The 14513-nt window shown below is 40.0% G+C and overlaps 1 protein-coding gene across 5 annotated transcripts in view; it reads right to left on the reverse strand.

Annotated features, from left to right (window-relative positions):
• The window catches only part of tln2a (talin 2a), a 94090-nt gene that overhangs the window by 24167 nt on the left and 55410 nt on the right, over nt 1–14513 (reverse strand). For all 5 annotated transcript variants that reach the window (XM_069690550.1, XM_069690548.1, XM_069690549.1 and 2 more), the window contains 13 exons: nt 14228–14436; nt 12922–13020; nt 12364–12531; nt 11305–11439; nt 10907–11066; nt 7788–7954; nt 5081–5209; nt 4141–4254; nt 3664–3777; nt 3133–3267; nt 2551–2679; nt 2245–2347; nt 1171–1379 (listed from right to left, as the gene is read on the reverse strand). In XM_069690550.1, coding sequence (XP_069546651.1) covers nt 1171–1379; nt 2245–2347; nt 2551–2679; nt 3133–3267; nt 3664–3777; nt 4141–4254; nt 5081–5209; nt 7788–7954; nt 10907–11066; nt 11305–11439; nt 12364–12531; nt 12922–13020; nt 14228–14436 — 1871 coding nt within the window. The remainder of the gene's footprint in view (nt 1–1170; nt 1380–2244; nt 2348–2550; nt 2680–3132; nt 3268–3663; nt 3778–4140; nt 4255–5080; nt 5210–7787; nt 7955–10906; nt 11067–11304; nt 11440–12363; nt 12532–12921; nt 13021–14227; nt 14437–14513) is intronic.

Here is a 14513-nt window from a genome sequence, read left to right on the forward strand (position 1 = left end):
CAGACATTTATCTAAGCATTCAGCTAATTTCAACAAAATACACTGAGCAAAAAAAGAAAGGCTGTTAGTTAAAAAGAAAAAGAACTGTCCTTTTCACTTTACATGGCTGCTTATTCTAATTTCTTACACATAAACAGATCCTGCTTAGTTGCTTTAAGAGTCACATTACTTCTACGTAAACCACAGTAGAATAAACAAAATTCATGAAAATTTAACATTATTAAACTTTGTTATTGTTAGAATCATCAATGATTTCCAAATTGAAACATGAATACTTCATAATGTATTTCATTGATGATAAAATATTAATGAAATACACAGACTTTAGGAGGCAGGAATTATATACTTGAACACTGAAGAACTAAGGACACAGGTAGCTGCTGAGAGTTGCAGCAATGAGGTTAAAGTAACTGCAGAATGATACTCCATTTATGAGCAAAACTGTGCATACAAATTGTCAGTAACACAATGTATGAGTAAACCTGCAGAATAATCTTGGTATTGGCATTTGATGATGTTACTTTTGTGGCCTCATGGTAAAGTTTACATCCCTGTCTGCATCAAATATGGATGTTGCTGCAAAGAAACTATATATTGTAAAGCGTGGATGCTTCACACATCTTTAACATGACAGCATAGAAGATCTTCACAATCAGCACAGTTTCAAGGTGGACACCCAAGATTAGTGTCACCAATTAATTATTTGACCAAATGTGAAATATGATCACAATCTCCCCTTCTGTTTCCGAGTTATGGCTTTATAGAATGGACAGAAAAGTGTTTTTATAGAACATTTTGATCTCAGTGAAGTTGACCGCTTACCTTTTGAATAAAAATGTCATCACTATTTTATCATACATTTGTGTGTTTTTTGTTATAATTCGCACATAACTGTTGTATTATGACCACAAATGAGTTTTGTGAGGTCGTAGTGACATTTGACCTTTCGCCATCAAAATATTGTCAGTTTATCCTTGAGTCCTGGTGAACGTTTGTACCAAATTTAAAGAAAGTCCCTCAAGGTGTTCCTGCAATATCTTGTTCACGAGATGGGACGGAGGGCTGGACGGTCAACTAGAAAACATAATGCTTCAGGCCACAGCTGTAGCATGAAAAGGATGTGCCTAAACAATAGACTTCACACCCCCCAGCAATCCTGAATCATCTCACCTGTGCCAGCCTCTGTTGGCTTTCAGCGTCTCCGGGGGAAATCAGAGCCTGCTTGGCCTCATGAATGAGAAGTGCTGATCCGTCCATCACGTCACGCGCTGAGTCCAGCATGGCAGCTGCAGCTTTCGGGTCAGTGGTGGAAGCAGAGACGCCACGGGCTGCCTGGGCGAGTGTTTTCAGGGCCTGAGCAGTCTCTCTGGCTGCTATTCCTGCACACACACACACGCACACACACACACACACACACACACACACACACACACACACACACACACACACACACACACACACACACAAGAGAGAGTGTAGATGTAACAGACACCAACTACAATCATGATAGTATCTCTTAAAGGGAACTTAAATCATTTATAAAGCTACTGATATTTAATGACAAGAGAATGTCACCACGATGTGTTCATTTTCAAATCATAGAAACTGGAGGGAGGTTTGTTTTATATATCAAAAGTAATTCCTTTGTCTTGACAAAGGTGCTGCAACAAGTAACACAAACAAACACATCAGGAGGCTGTTTGCCTCACAGGCAGGAACCAACAATAAGAGTCTCATGAGAAATGTGACATGTCATCTACAACCCATCAGCTGAATGGGAAAAAGCAAATGGAGTGAACTAACAGGATTACCCAAGAGAAATACAACAGGTTTCAGGTGATGGGAGTGTTTCTCCTCAGGGTCTGTATTCTAACCAAGGATGCTATAAAAATAGCGAAAACTCCAGAAAGCTTTGTGTGTGACGACACATTTTGCTCATGAAAGGTGCAACATCAAGCATCTTCTCTTAAAATAAAATTTCAATCGCTGCTCATATGTGGCTGTCAGAATCATGTGTCATGAAGCGTTGTATGTTTATAAGGAGTCAAGAGATATATTAATTTGAAAACTTAAAGGTGGTTCATCTGGAGGCGTTGGATGACAGGTTGCGCATGTTCTAAAAATTAAAAGGCTCATAGGTTTCCACGATCTTTCACAGATAATAGTGGCAATTAGAAAACCCTTTCCTCAGCAGAGGTAACAGCCTTCATATAGAGGTCAATACAATGTGTCAGCAGCACCAACCTGTGTAATGTTCATTTCCTTGGGCAGCACAGGTGAGCAGCTGAGCCATGGAGGATCCCACTGACTTGGAGGTGCTGCCAAGATCCTGAGCACACTTCTCCAACTGGAGTGGAGGAGAAGGAGAACATTTTGAAAGGAAAAATGTGAGCTTCTGGTCATAAAAATGTATTTTGTATATCTTGAAGTTAATGCAACTGTCATTTTTCCTTCTGGCTTTGGTGGAATGTACAGATAGGTACTACATAGAAAGAAAGGTCTATCCATCTATCTATCTATGTAGTCTTATTGGGATGCAATGTCTCTTACCGATTCTCCAGGTAGTGGCTTCAGTTGGGTGTTTACAGCAGCGATCTTGGCATCTTGCAGCTCACTTCTCAGGGTCTGGACGGCAGTGAGCGCAGAGTCGATCTCCATGGGCCCGCAAGCTTCATGAGCCTAGTAAGTAGAGCAAGTCTACTGTCACTCACACAGTTACAATAATTATTGTGTTATTGACATGTATATAGTGATCCTGCAAAATCAATATATTTTCTGGTCTGTTTATGCAAGTTATGAAACTGCTATGTAGAAAATATGCTTGAGGAAAGTGCTTCTAACTAATGCCACAAATCAAATGATTCACAAATCTAATTTAAATAACCTCTAAAAAAGCAGATTACACTTCAATGCATTTGATGTGGACAAAGTAGATAAAAAAAAAAAAGCTCTATTATTTCTATGATTTAAACCAGGATATCTATTTGATCCCCAGAACTACAGTATATTTTTGGAACAATTTAAATGTATTTTTTTTTCTTTTTATGCATGCAGTTTTTGCATGTTTAAAATGCAGTGATTTTGTGCACACACTGCCACATGCATGCATTCCCCTGTGTATCGATTCTCTACCTTCTGTACAGACGTCCTCAGCTCAGCCAGGCAGGTGGCCAGGTTCTTAGCACACTGACCCAGTTGCATGGTTGCAGCCTGATCCATCACCGTGGGAACAGACGACTTGGCTGAGATCACCATCTTACTCCCGGGCTGCAGGGTGAGAAAGAGACACAGAATTTAAAGTCTAAAATGTTCAATAACAATGTTTTAGTATAAATATTGTTCTGGGCAACAACAAGAACAAAAGTTATAAACTATGAGGTCATATTTTATCAAAACGTATTTGTGGAGCTCTAAAAGCACTGCTGAAGCAATAAACATATAATACCTGCACCTCATTGCTTCTTTAACTGCCTGCTTACACCAAAAAGAGGTTACAGGCCTATTTTTAATGGGTCCCCACAAGACAGAAACACTATTTATACTTTCAGCCTGGTTTCCAATGTAGGGCTGAAGTAATTCAGTGAGAGTATGACCAGCACATAAAGTTTTAACAATCCTCTCTCCGGCTAAACTGAGAAGTAGAGAGGCCATAACGTGCTGCACCTGTAGAAAGTTCTGGCTGGCAATGATGAGGGCTAGTTGAGCGCTGAGGTCTTCTGGTTTGGCCTGACTGCCACGTACTCCCTGGACGAGCTGTGGGATGTGGTCTGCCACTGCCTATATACACAAAACACACACATAAACACATGCTTAAATACAGTTAAAATAGAGACTCCACAGATGAACTAAAAGCCCCAGTATGAAATCCCTCAATTATACCATTCAGCTATAAGTAAACAACTTACAACATTAAACAGCTAATAAATACATTTTAATGGTGCATCAAAGGATACAAAAATTAATAAATATCAACAGTAAATCTTCAAGCAAACAATTTGGATGCATAATGACATTAAACAGCTAATAAATAAGTGTTCAATAATAATACAAAAGAATAATAATGTGAAGTGAAAAAATAAAATGATGCATCAATGGATGTAAAGTAAAGTATCAGACAGTAAACTGAGAGTGGACCCTCACCTTACAGCTCTGCACCAGCTGCTGGTGAGCAGCTGTGTTCTTGTTGGAGGCGGCGGCGTTTTGGGCGGCAGCGATGGTCTGTGTGGCTGCAGCCGCAGCTTGCTTAGCAGCATTCTGTGAAATTTTAAGTCCCGCATTACAAACATCCACATGTAAAACAGGGTTCAACAGTAGCTCTCTGTCTGTGTACACATCTCTATTTATGAGATTCAATGTTGAATCTGCAGTAAAGAGGAATAATGTAGCCTGATGTTTTTCTACATGGGTTTGTGTTTCCTTAGATTTCCAAAATCTCTCTCCACTATATGATAAAGTGAATATCTCTGGCCATTGGCTGCATGAATGAATTAAATTAGATATTTTAATGCATTTGACAGTAAATGCTCGTTACATTGTAAAATGGAAAACACACATATGGGCACATTGTAACAAAATATATGGACAAAGGACTAAATAAAGCAAATGTGATGAAATTTATAAATGAATTTGTAGACGAGTTGAAAATTTTGGTCTGAGGTGATATTGAGTCAAGAGTCAAACATCCCTGAGGCAAATGAGCCCCCTTTGATTACGCTTCTCTTTCTATGGTAGTAACAAAAAAAACAAAAAAAAGAAGAGAGACATCGAACTCAAGTCTGTCTAAAATCCCTGACATTAAATGGTGCAAACCATGCTCCTGAAATCAACATCTATTCCCGAGCCTTCGTGCCAAGTGATGCCTTTACTTGTACTTTGTAGATAATAATACAGTCTTCTAATACACAGTGCTTTAGAGATGGCATTTTGGATCAGTGTTAGAGATACTGCCATGTTTTCTTGGATCTATTTCTTTGCCGTATTTGTGTATAACCTTGTGGGATATTTTCAGGAAGAAATAAATCTTCCTGAAATTATTTATTCATTTGGGTCAAAGTTCAACGATTAATCTGGCCCAGCTGACCTCCAGTCTGTTGATCAGTTTCTTCTTGATGGCATTTTGAGCAGCAGCATTGGTGGCCACACGCAGCCCCTCTGCAGCCTCCCTCAGTCTCTGCTGCTGGTCCTCATTCTCTGGGTACGCTGCTGCACCCTAAACACACACACACACACACACACACACACACACACACACACACACACACACACACACACACACACACACACACACACACACACACACACACACACACACACACACACACACACACACACACACACACCAGCATATACATAACAAGTGAGTAGGGTGAGCTGCTATAAGGGAGGGCAGAAATAATCGCTACATACACATAATCTTAAAAAAATCCAATCAGTGGAGAGAAACCTTTGAAAATGATTTCACTGCAATCACAGCACTCAACCTCAGCTGCAGCTCCTCTTCATGAAAACAATCATGTCCTTTTTGATGGTTAATTGTCAAGAGATGCTGTTGAGATGATGTTTATTCATATCTTTCTTTCCGTCTCCCAATGTTTATGTATCCAGCAGTAAAAGTTTACTGGGATTTGTGGAGCTTGATACTTAATACCTTCTCTCCTCCTGCTGCTGCAGAGAGAGCTAAGCCTGCTGCCATTAAGGTAATTAATTTAGAGCATCACCTGCAGCTACACAGAAAAGACGGTGTCCACGACAACCTGTGTTATTTAGGTAATATTTAACCCCAGAGCTGCTACTGATAGAAGTCACTAACAAACAGACATACAAGTCAGCAAACAGAAAAAAAGCCTCCTTTTTTATCCAAACGGAACATTAATCACAGTAAAATTTTTATCCAGTCTCAAGTCAAAGGAGTTTGCAGCTGTTATCTGCCTATTGGCAACTGCTGACACCATTTAAATAAAACACCCAATTTGCATAATTATTAAAAAGTGCTGTAAAAAGTGGTGTAACATTATATCGCATGCAAAAATAAATCATGGGGAACTAGCCTTAAAAAGCAAGGTCTGTTTAAGAGTGATACAAAACGTGTTTCACAAAAGCAAATCATAAAAAAATAAGAACAAACGGATTATTTAAAAATACAGGAAAAATTAAACAGCATGAATTCAATTAATTAGTAACCAAGGCAATGGCTGGCTAAGGTCTCAGCCTCCACTGACACGGATAAATATACAGCTGTGACAGCGATAAGTCTGGCATCAAACTCGACTAACCAGCTGGAGGGCATCATTTCATTTTCATGGTGGAAGTGGAGTGATTCATATCAGTGTGTGATTCTGGAGACAGATAATGAGACTGATGTAGGGCGATAGCACATAAATAGTTTGGATAGAAAAAGAGTGGTGATGCTAAGTCTGCCGTTCAGCAGTCTGGGAGGAGAGAGTTTGATGTCGTCTTGCTGTGTTCAAAAGTTGAAACGTAACAAGAAACAAACAATAAATCCAAATGCTGTATGGGTCCTTTAAATTTTGTACTTATGTTGACTGATGATTCTGTACTTAAATGTATTAATAGAGATATCCCTAACTGTTGCTGTTAATCAGAGGAAGGTCTGCAATACAACCACACAGACTGCTGTTAAATTGTTATTAAAACAAAGAATTAGACAGGCCCTTGTACAAACTAATGAACTAAACATGGTTGTCAAGGTTCATTTAATTAAAACGAGCCACTACAACGTTTACACTGGACATTGTTTACACTAGTCAGCAAAGCAGCATTTCTTATACTTAGTCAGACTGGTAGAAGTTTTTTCATGTAAAATAGATCGTGACCGAGGGAGTTCCAAACTGCCTTCAGTGTCAGTAATTGTAGCAATCTGTTGTGATGTGGTAACAAAACTAAAACCAGTGTAACGGCTGCATTAAAGCCCGACTGGAAGCAGGGCTGTAAAACCCTGAAAGGGTTTTGGAGACAAATTCGGCAGCTGCTACAAGAATCTAAATTAGATACTGTGCAACCACACACAGTGTTTAAACTATGAGTCTATATATACATCACAACCATTTTGAAAGGAATAACTCAAACGATAATTTTATGAATCCAGAAAACTGTCCACCAATTCAGTCAGTGAACCTCCATCAGTACTGCAGTCATTTCATTCAATGCAGTTCAAATGCTCTGGTATCCAGCTTAGCAAGACAATTCACCATGTAGGTGTTGACTTTATGATCCAAATCCTTTTTAATGCAAAAATAAATCGTAAATACACTTTCAGAAACGCCTCCAGGGATTTGAGTGTTCAAGATTAATGATCTGTCCATGCACCAAGTTTTTATTGAAAAAGTTGTAAAGGTCATCTTTTATTATGGAATTAATGTCGTGCTAAAAAGACCAAGCAGGATCACATCCCAAAGTCTGGTCTTTTCCTTTTTTGAGCGTGCATGCTGGGCGAGTGTTTTCAGGGCCTGAGCCGTCTCTCTGGCTGCTATTCCTGCGCACGCACGCACGCATGCACGCACGCACACGCACACACACACACAGTCTTGGGGTGTCTGGCTTTCCTCCTACTGTCATTGAGAAGGTCAGTTTGTATGTACTAGAGAAACAAAGCCCAGCCCACCAGATCTTTATCTGGTCTTACAGAAGTGCCCCCAATCAGTCATCAGCTCTGAGCTCAGTCAGTCTTCAAACTGCTTTTTGTGGATCAAAGTTGAGATCTAAATGTTAAAATGCAGGAAAATAAAAAACATAAATATCCTCTGCTTTGTATCTCACTCGATGCTTACCTTCGCTGCCTCCACCATCCTCGCGGTGGCATCAGCCAGCAATTTAGCGGCCGCCAGCAATTTCTTAGAATTGTCGACGTCCACCTCAGCTTCAGCATCAGACCTCATCGCATTCACCAGGTCTGAGGTGGCCTGAGCCAAGACCCGAGCCTGCCGGACCATCTCTCCTGAGGGGGGACATGGTGGATCAAAGAGAGCAGACAGCGTGGAGAGGTGGGGGGAAGGCGAGAGAGATGAGAACAAATTGGAAAGAAGTGGATTATGGATGAGTCATACTTGTGTGAAAATGAGAGTATTCAAATAATAAACTTGTTTTGACCCCTCTGCATGGGCTGTTTTTCTATGATTAGGTTCACATTTTGCTTTTGCATGTTCATGTGCATAGGGGCTGGTGTGATGCATAGTCCCACCAATGATTCCATACTACTCCACTAATCAACTGGTGGCAATCACATTTTGAAATATGCAGCCGTGCGCCAACAAAGTCTGGTAGGAAGAAGACTTCAAGGTAGTAAACGACCATGTTAACAATGCTGGATTTAAAATAGTGCAAAAGCAGCGTTTACAAGTATTTTATGAGGAGGGAAATGCATCTCTGATGAATGTTAAGTTTACCAGAAAACCTCACAAGGTACCTTTAATTTCGTTGCCACAAATCCTTCTGAGTTTACTGTCATGAACAATGTGGACAACAAAATGAAATCCATCTTCATTTGTTTAACCCCTAACAGTAAAAGTCAAACTACACTTAATGACTGCGTTCTTGTATGCAAGTTAGGGACAAATACATATTTCAACCAGACAGCATTGATTTCTAATTTGATACCATTTAATTTTGTATTAGTAAGAGAAAATTAAAGATCCCCTCCAGACACATTTGAAGTTATATAAAAAGCTCTGCTTTGAATAATAATATAAAACTGATGTAGTTTTTCCATTAAAAAAAGTTAAATTACTGTTTACAGATTCTTAAAAGACATATACCTCCTCTCTCATTGAAAAATAAAAATTCTATGTATATGCAAATGTTTTTATTTGAAAATTTTAACTATTGGACACAAGGGGCCATCTACATTATTGAAAGACGATTCACAATGTATGTCCAATGCAGGCTGCAAGTTTCTACATCACACTGATGTGGACCTGAATCGGCTTTTTTAAGTAGTTGTGGAGTCACAAATTGTGCTCAAAGGCACAAACGACTTCAGGTGAGCCCAAAGAATATGTTCCGCAGATGAACCTTTTCAAGAGGAGGGAGACTTTGGCTTGTTAAAGAAGTTGACTTGTATGTTCACTGTTTGAAGTCGAAAACAAGAGTGAGCTTTTAACAACAGCCTCATTAAAAAAAAAAGCACCTGGTGGGAGAGAAAGAAAAGATAGAAAACAAACAAACCTCTTTCTTGCGGCTCAATGTGGTTATATTTCTTACACAGCTAAATTCCTGATCAGATCTGGATGATTTTTAAACTCCCGTAGGAGATTTGTGATGAAACAATTGGATGTCACTATTCCAGCAGCCCTGCTATTTCTCACATCTTCTGATAATATGTTTAAAATCAGACCAAGGAGGTAAGACAAAAGGGATTAGGGAGAAACTGGTGTCTATATTCTCTGTGTCAAAGCACACCTGGCACACCATAAAAGCTCTCTGGTGCTAAACCTCCACAATTCATGCGAATCCATCAGCTGATCTGCCAACACTCCACTGCAGAAGGATTCACTCTTTTTATTCCCTTCACACTTTATTTTGTTTACACCAGGTGTGACATAACCTGACATATTTGACATCAGTTCAAAGGTAATATCCTCTGACTAGCTGCATTTATTTAGGCGTCAGCAAAGAAAACAACAGCTCTACTCGTCTGTCCGGCAAATCAATTCGTCTGAGCTGACCTCTGGGCCCCTACATTCTCAGTGCATCTCTTTTCCATCTACTGGTCTTTCTCTGCTGTCAGATTTGTTAACATCACTGTCAGCTTTTCTCTGTGGCTTCACCACGCCTGACAGCAGTCCATTCAAACCCTCTGTCAGTCTGTCTGAGGAGAAGGTGGGACGAGCCGAGTACAGATACAGAGGAAGACATACAAAACCTTACAGCTCTGCTAAGCCATTTTTAATGAGTAGTTATGCACCCAATTCCACATTAATTAAGTGTTTGGCTGATGCAGGTCATATTTTAGGTTGAATTTCACATTATTAGAGCAAAGTGAAAACCCCATGGTGGGCGATAAGATTTTTAAGACTGACGGCTGGTTTAAGGGGGCAGATTCAGGTCAAAACACTGCCTGGACTAATGGGTCTCAGTCAAAAAAAAAAACTAAATGTATGGTCAACGCAAAAGCATGGCCATTGGTGGGTCTCAGAACAGGACAGCTGGCTTGACATTACACAAAATCAGTCACGTATCAATCACTGGGTTCTGCTTACAAACGACCTTTTATTCAAATCATTCAAAGGTTGTTGGCTTTTTTTTAATCTTTTTTTTTTTCAGATTATCAATAATTATGAAAGCTAATATTCATTATTTAATTTCAAGCAGGAGCCGTGTCATCAAAAAAAGAGCAGAATACCAGCATTCACACCATTTTCAGCGTTGAATGCTGATGACGGCTTCAACGCCCACAATAAATTGTTATATATTGATCTGAATGATGTTATTCTGCACTTTTTGATTCTTCTTACAACCATGCACCCATTGTGGTTCAATATCTGTCAGTTGTGCATGCTACCAACTGTGTTAATCGTCGGTTTAGCATGTTAGCATGCTAACTTTTTGAGCATTAAACCTACAGCTGAGGTTGATGGGAATAGCATTTGTTTTACAGGTATTTGGTCATAAAATAAAGTTTTGGGCACAATTTGTTTGCAAAGTTTAATTCCTCAGAGGAAAGTGGATATCTGTGCCAAATTTTATGGTAAGCCACCAAATAGGTGTTGAGATATTTCATAGTAACCCTAAAATATCAACCTAGTCCACAATTCATTTTCAGTTAATTCACCTGTTCTTCAACATAAGTAACCTAATTTATAATAATTACTTAATTATAAACAAGTGCACTGACTTCAGCTTATTTCACTTTTATTCTGCACTTAATTTCATTCTCCCCTTTTGGACTCACCTGCATCTCCCATCGAGCTGAAGATGCTCTCAGTGACAGTCATGATGGTGTCCGTGGCCTGGTCGTAGCGCCCAATTGGCTCTCCTCTGGAGGTGTAATGACGGACATGCTGCAGGAGATCTCCAAGAGCCTGACTGACCACGCTGGCCGCTGCGCTCACCTTCAATACAAGAGACGCACATCATCAGTGCACTTCATGAGCAGCATTATTCTACGATGGTACTTTTTAGTCCATCAGACAAGCGAGAGGCACTCTGGACTCATTATATTCAGTGATTTTTAAGCCAGATGTTAACAAATTTAAAAAAAAAGCTGATGAGTCCTATTGTTATCTTGTGAAAGAAAACAAAAAATTTGACTAGAACAATAAAGTTTAGTTTAACACTGATGAGGCTGACCTGTTTGAGGAGCTCGCCATCTTCTGTGGCTGAGAGGCAGGCCTGAACGCAGCTTTCCACTGAGCGATCCACCAGCTTTCCAGCTTCAATTAACTGCTCCTGGCAAACCGGGGAACTGATGGTTGGACTCACCACCTACAACAACAAGTTGAAAAGTGTAAAAAAAAAATCAATAGCGAATGGGAAACGAAGGACGTAGAGGAGACAAAATATAAAATTTACTTCCATTTTCAATAAAAAAAAGTTATCAACATGTGAAAGATCCAGCGTTTTTTCCAGTTTTAATATATAAATCGCGGAAAAAAACAAAACACTAAAGCATAAGCTTTGACTTATCATAACTTTTTTACAATGGAATAAACGCAGTACTGTAACAATCATTAAATCCCAAATCACATTTTACAGAGAACAGAGGAGACAGAAGAAGAGAGGAAAACTAGATTTGAGAGGAATTTAGCAGATGGTTCTCATCATACTACCATGCAGTGAGGTGAGGATTTGTTTAGTAAATACAACTATTCAGATTGGGAGCCAGGAGGGCATTTAGACTAATTAGAGGCATGTGGGTTATACAATTAAGGCTGCGCAAATATGATGAGGGCGTAGGGTATTTAAAAACTCCTTATCCTCATATATTCACTCTCTAAATATTTAAAAAAAAATTATCTGCAGATATTCATTGCTGATTGTTCAAATATTTGAAGAAATAAAAATCAATATTTACAAAATGTACTGTCTACTTATGAAAAAGGATGAATGACCAAACAGCAATTTATGATCATGCACTCACTCAACGGAATAACTTTCCATGTGATATCCTTAACCCATTGCAACTGTAATATTCAGATTCAAGATATAATAAATTGAAACATTCCACCACCAGCGCATATTTTTTAAATTGTTTTCATAACATCCACTGAATTTACTTTTTTGTGGAATTTTATGAATATTAAACACTGATTTGATTTGAGCCATTCAGTGTGTCCAACATCTCATGCTTGGTAGGATTGGTGAATGGACAAAGTTCTTGGGGTTTATTGATATAACAGACAGTCGTACCTTGGCACATGCCACCAGCTGAGAGGTGGACAGGGCACACTGCGTGGCGGCGGCAATGACCCGGTTCTGTAGCACGGTGTCCTCTGCAACCTGGGCAACATTCTTGGCCTTCAGCACCAACATGGCCGCCGCATTGGCCACTGCTTTGGCCAGGTTCATTAGGATGTCCTACAACAACATCAACAGGTCTCATGGATGTAAAACAACATATTACATCTAAATTCAACTAATCAATACTGAAATGCTGTGAAATACTAAAACACACTGTTGTGTGCCGTGTAAGGCAGGCTTAAGAAAGGTTGTGTTAACTTAATCCTTGACTAACATTGTATTACAATAACAATCATGGCTGGTCAGGCATAAGTTACAAAATAAAACTCAAGCTCAACAACTAGAAACAACTTTAATTTAACACAAAACATGTAGTTACAAAACTAAAATATTCCCCTAACATACACCTGTGTACAATGTGATTTTGATAAAGTGAGTGGTGGTTCCCAAGCATCGAGTTTTCTCTGAACGCAGAGGTGAAGATAAATGGACACACTGTGGTGTTACCTGGAACCTCTCGTCTGTCTCGCTCTCTCCAATCTGGCGCAGTAGGTCTCCACTGGCCTGGCCGATGCTGCCTGCTGCTGTCAGCACAGTCTGTCTTGGCTGCAGACACACACACACACACACACACACACACACACACACACACACACACACACACACACACACACACACACACACACACACACACACACACACACACACACACACACACACACACACACACACACACACACACACACACACACACACACACACACAGAGAGAGAGAGAGAGAAAACCATCAGGACGTGAAACTGCATTTTAACACTTGGCACCAACTTGTATTTTGAGATATGGGCTCCTACTTCACTTGTGTTTTGCTGTATATCCGTAGTATGCGTGGTATTGAAACATTGGTGGACAAACAATTGACATGTAAAGACAGCCTACATCTCTTCTATCCTCAAAGCTTCACATTATATTTCCAACTACTTTCAAGAACAATGCAAAATTGTGTAAAGCCCAAGAGTTGTCCCATAGTGAGGTATGCAGATTGCAGGCTGTATAGTACATTAACCTCTGAATGATTCTTTCACAACAAAACAACGACACCCTCTTAATAGACCTTTGTGAGAACATTACAGTCCTGCAAACCCAGTAGAGGCAGACTACATTAGTACATGTAGTACGTCACCACTATTCTCTGCAATATTTTCTGTTTCCACAAAGACAGAAGAAACTTGCCAGTCAGCTTAGGTCTTTATTCAGATCGACCAGGACAATTGAGTTAGCTGAATTCGTCAAGCAGCGGAGGATGTTAATGTAATTAGACAAAGTTTAGGACCGGGAGAGACAGTGCATTATTAAGAGACGACACATTGTCTTGGGGTAGAGCTGCTCTGTGACTAATTTAATTAGCATTTCAGGTTGTCAGTTTGGACAGAACAAAACATTGGGAAGACAATCAAGTACACACAAAATCTGGCATTTTAAAAGGATCACAAATGGTGAGTTTGCTCGCTGCTTGGACTCAAATCAAACTCAAACTCAATTATTCCCCATTTTCTATCTCTTTAAACAAGCTTCTCTCTCTACCCATGAGCCCTCCCCTCCTCTGCTGTTTGGTTTGGGCTCACTGTAGTGTGCAAGTCTTCCTTTACATGTAGGTTTCTACACTAATACTTCTCTTTATGTCCATCAGGTTTTAACACCTGACACATGTCACCTATTGTACGCAGTATGCAGCACTGATAGATACCCCAACACTAAACTGTAAAGTGTTATGAAAGCAACTGAATTTGAGAGAGTTCGAGGTGTCTGTGCTCACCTCTCCAGAGGCTGGCTCCACAGCCTTCAGCAGGTCCGACACGGCCCCTGCTAGTGTCCTGGCAGCCTTCATCAGATCGTTGCCTCCTCCCACATCGTCCTCCATCAGCGCAGCCAACAACTTCACACCCTTTGACATTTCAGTCAGGTTGGAGGAAATGGTGGTGATGGCACAGCCCACTGCGGTGTAGTCCGTGTCGGTGGGATCGCCTGAGCACGGTGAGGAAGGACAAAATAAGAGAGGCCATCAGGGAAATATGGTGCTCCAGAAGTGAATAATATGAAGC

The sequence above is a fragment of the Brachyistius frenatus genome, unplaced genomic scaffold (genome assembly GCF_029030835.1).
Source record: "Brachyistius frenatus isolate BFR_SWC_R1_liver_20210118 unplaced genomic scaffold, ASM2903083v1 Contig_9, whole genome shotgun sequence".
NCBI classification, from domain to species: Eukaryota; Metazoa; Chordata; class Actinopteri; family Embiotocidae; genus Brachyistius; species Brachyistius frenatus.